Below are 2,937 nucleotides of genomic sequence, written 5' to 3' on the forward strand. Positions count from 1 at the left end.
GTGGCAGCCTGACTGTTAATTTAGAAATAGTTCCTCGTTAGTGGGTGGAGTTAGTGTCTGTTCTTGTGTTGCATTATGGGAGTGAGTGTTTTACCGGCACCATGAGTGAGAGTGGTGTGTGTATGAGTGACCATCCTCACAGTGTCGGCTGTTGTGTGGTTCCGCACTGTTAAATAAAAGGTGGTCAAAAAGTTGACGCCAATTGATTTTCACGGCCTACGTGTATGGTTTACTGCACTTCATGGGACACAAGTGATCTCTGGATTCAAACCTGTCAGCTATCTGCTTGGTTCTGCTCCCACCAAAATCGCTACAATACATTTCCTTCTAACATTAATTATTATCAACAAACATTCTTGAAAAAGCGCCAATGAGCCGCAAGGGAGTGCTTGAAGAGCCGCATGCGGCTCCGGAGCCGCAGGTTGCCGACCCCCGGTATAGAGCAAGCTAACGGTCTACAGCATGCTAGCGGTCTACATAACGCATTCACCGTGAAAACAAACGCTCATTGGAAGCGATGCCGAACTGACTGGAAACGCTCGCCAGAATTAACTGAACCGTACAATTCCATACCGGACCGGACCGCTCAGTAATAGTGAGGTTTCAGCCTTCAGAGGGGGTTGCCGTGGTTACCTGAGGCCTCGGATGCAGAGCCCGAGTGTCCAGACTCGCCCTCGTCAGAGAAGCTGACCGAGGTGGCGGAGCGTGACTCGCCAGCTTCGCTGCGAGTGTCATAGTCGTTACTGTCTCCACCGCGGCGCTCGTCATACTCTTCCTCCTCCTCTTCTTCCTCCTTCGCGCCTTCCTCTTCTTCTTCTTCCATTCCTTCTTCTTCCTCCTCCTCTTCATCCTCTTCCTCCTGCTCCTCCTCATCATCCTCCTCCTCCTCTGCATGGGAGGCAGAGGGGGAGGAGCTTCCAGAGGCCTGCTCTGAGCCGTACTCTCCCACCGCCTCCTCCTCTGATTGGTTGTCATCATGGAGGTCGGGGCTGGCTCGCCGCTCGTCCCGCCCGACCTTCTACAGACAAACAGGAAGTGAATAATAATTGTTTTCTGATGAGTGGCATGGGCAGTGGCTGAAGGTGTGTCCGTACCTGGGTTATTTCTGGGCCCCTCTGGAAGTCTCGGCGCCGTACGTCCTCACCTCTGCGGCTCCGAACGCCATCTCGGGAGCCTCGTCGCCGCTTCCGCTCTTCGTAGTAGTCATGGCGGTAAACAGCTGAGGGGCGGCCGCGGGGGCTGGACGACTTCTTAGAGGATGCAGACGAGCCCAAGCTTCTCTTAGTGGAAGAGGCGTGGCTTGATGGGAGGCGGAGCCTCTTTACATCTTGACTATCAGAGCGTTCGCTCTTCCTCTTGGTTCCTAACAAAACAGACCCAGGGTTTAGCCCTACACCTGCTGCAGCACCTGTAGGAGGTCCGGAGAGCCTAACCTTTCTTGTCATTCAGGTCCCGTTCGGTTTCCGGGTTGTAGAGTTCATCGTCCTGATCCGGAGCTTCGGTCAGCAGGTCCTCCAGCACGTTCAGCTCTCCGTCTGAGGAACAGAACAGCAGCTAGAACCACGCGGAGAGGTTCTGGATAGCAACAGGTCACGACTCCAGACGGCTTTCCAGCCGAACCGAGCCGGATCGGGTCAAAGGGGAAGCTCAGATGGAGCCTTTTCTAGAACGTTCTGCCTGTAACATCCCTCATACGTCCTCTCTGTCCATTTAAAACAAAACCCAAAACTCATTTCTACAGCTAAGCTTTTGACTTCCATGAGAATCTGTTTTACTGCTGGGATCCTTTCAATCCTTCCATCAGTGTTTTATTACAGCCGATCTGTCTGTTACAGAACTTTATAAATAAAGTTATTTTATTTAAAGGTGTCAACAATGAGAAGGTTCTAGAGGAGTGGAATCGGGTCACACGCTGCTACAACAGAACCAGAGACGGTTCGGTTCTGGACTCTACTGGTTCAATGGAACCAGAGACGGTTCGGTTCTGGACTATTGGTTCAACAGAACCAGAGACGGTCCGGTTCTGGACTCTAATGCTACAACAGAACCAGAGACGGTTCGGTTCTGGACTATTGGTTCAACAGAACCACAGACGGTCCGGTTCTGGACTCTAATGCTACAACAGAACCAGATACGGTTCGGTTCTGGACTCTACTGGTTCAACGGAACCAGAGACGGTTCGGTTCTGGACTCTACTGGTTCAACGGAACCAGAGACGGTTCGGTTCTGGACTATAGTGCTACAACAGAACCAGATACGGTTCGGTTCTGGACTCTAATGCTACAGCAGAACCAGAGACGGTCCGGTTCTGGACTCTATTGGCTCAACAGAACAAGAGAAGGTCTGGACCAAGTTCTGGACCAAGTGGACCTTTTCAGAACGTGGACCTACACATAACAAAAACTCCAGCAGTGAAACAAAACTTTCTGTTGAAAATGTTTTAATTCGTGTAGGTTCTATTTCCTGGACCCAGACGGGTCAGAACCGCGGTGCTGTTGGCGTACAGGCTGCGGCTATATTAGCCGTCTAGCTAACCTCCGTCGTTGCCGGAGGACGACTTCACGCGGCCACGAGATCGGACCTCGGGGACGACTGCCGCGCGTGGCTGCTAACAAAGAGTAGGTATCGATCAGTTCAGAACCGCTATCGGATCGACCAATCGATCGATCGGAGGAACAAAAAGCATGTCGATGCTAACCTTTGCTAGCTGTCTCACCTTTGTCCTCGCGCCGTTCGGCCGCCATCACGCGGGCTGGGGCGTCTCGCGGCCTCGCGCGCAGGTAAAAGACACAGATCTGATGAAAAGACCAAAAGTGAAGACACAGGTAACACACACAAATGGCGGACCGCGTCGTCTTCTTCTTCTTCTTCTTCTTCTTCTCTTGTTTATGCTAACAGCGTCGACGCAGTATTAGCACCGCCCCCGACAAGAACAAG

General features: G+C 52.1%; 1 protein-coding gene across 1 annotated transcript in view; it reads right to left on the bottom strand.

Moving 5' to 3' along the window:
• The window catches only part of ythdc1 (YTH domain containing 1), a gene marked incomplete in the record, with an annotated part of 14,957 nt that extends 12,020 nt beyond the window's left edge, over positions 1 to 2,937 (bottom strand). Inside the window, 4 exon segments of the mRNA XM_024261144.2 lie at positions 634 to 1,018; positions 1,095 to 1,363; positions 1,434 to 1,535; positions 2,717 to 2,937. Of these exon segments, the coding sequence (XP_024116912.1) occupies positions 634 to 1,018; positions 1,095 to 1,363; positions 1,434 to 1,535; positions 2,717 to 2,744 (784 nt within the window).

This window comes from Oryzias melastigma, unplaced genomic scaffold, assembly GCF_002922805.2.
Source record: "Oryzias melastigma strain HK-1 unplaced genomic scaffold, ASM292280v2 sc00318, whole genome shotgun sequence".
NCBI lineage: Eukaryota > Metazoa > Chordata > Actinopteri > Beloniformes > Adrianichthyidae > Oryzias > Oryzias melastigma.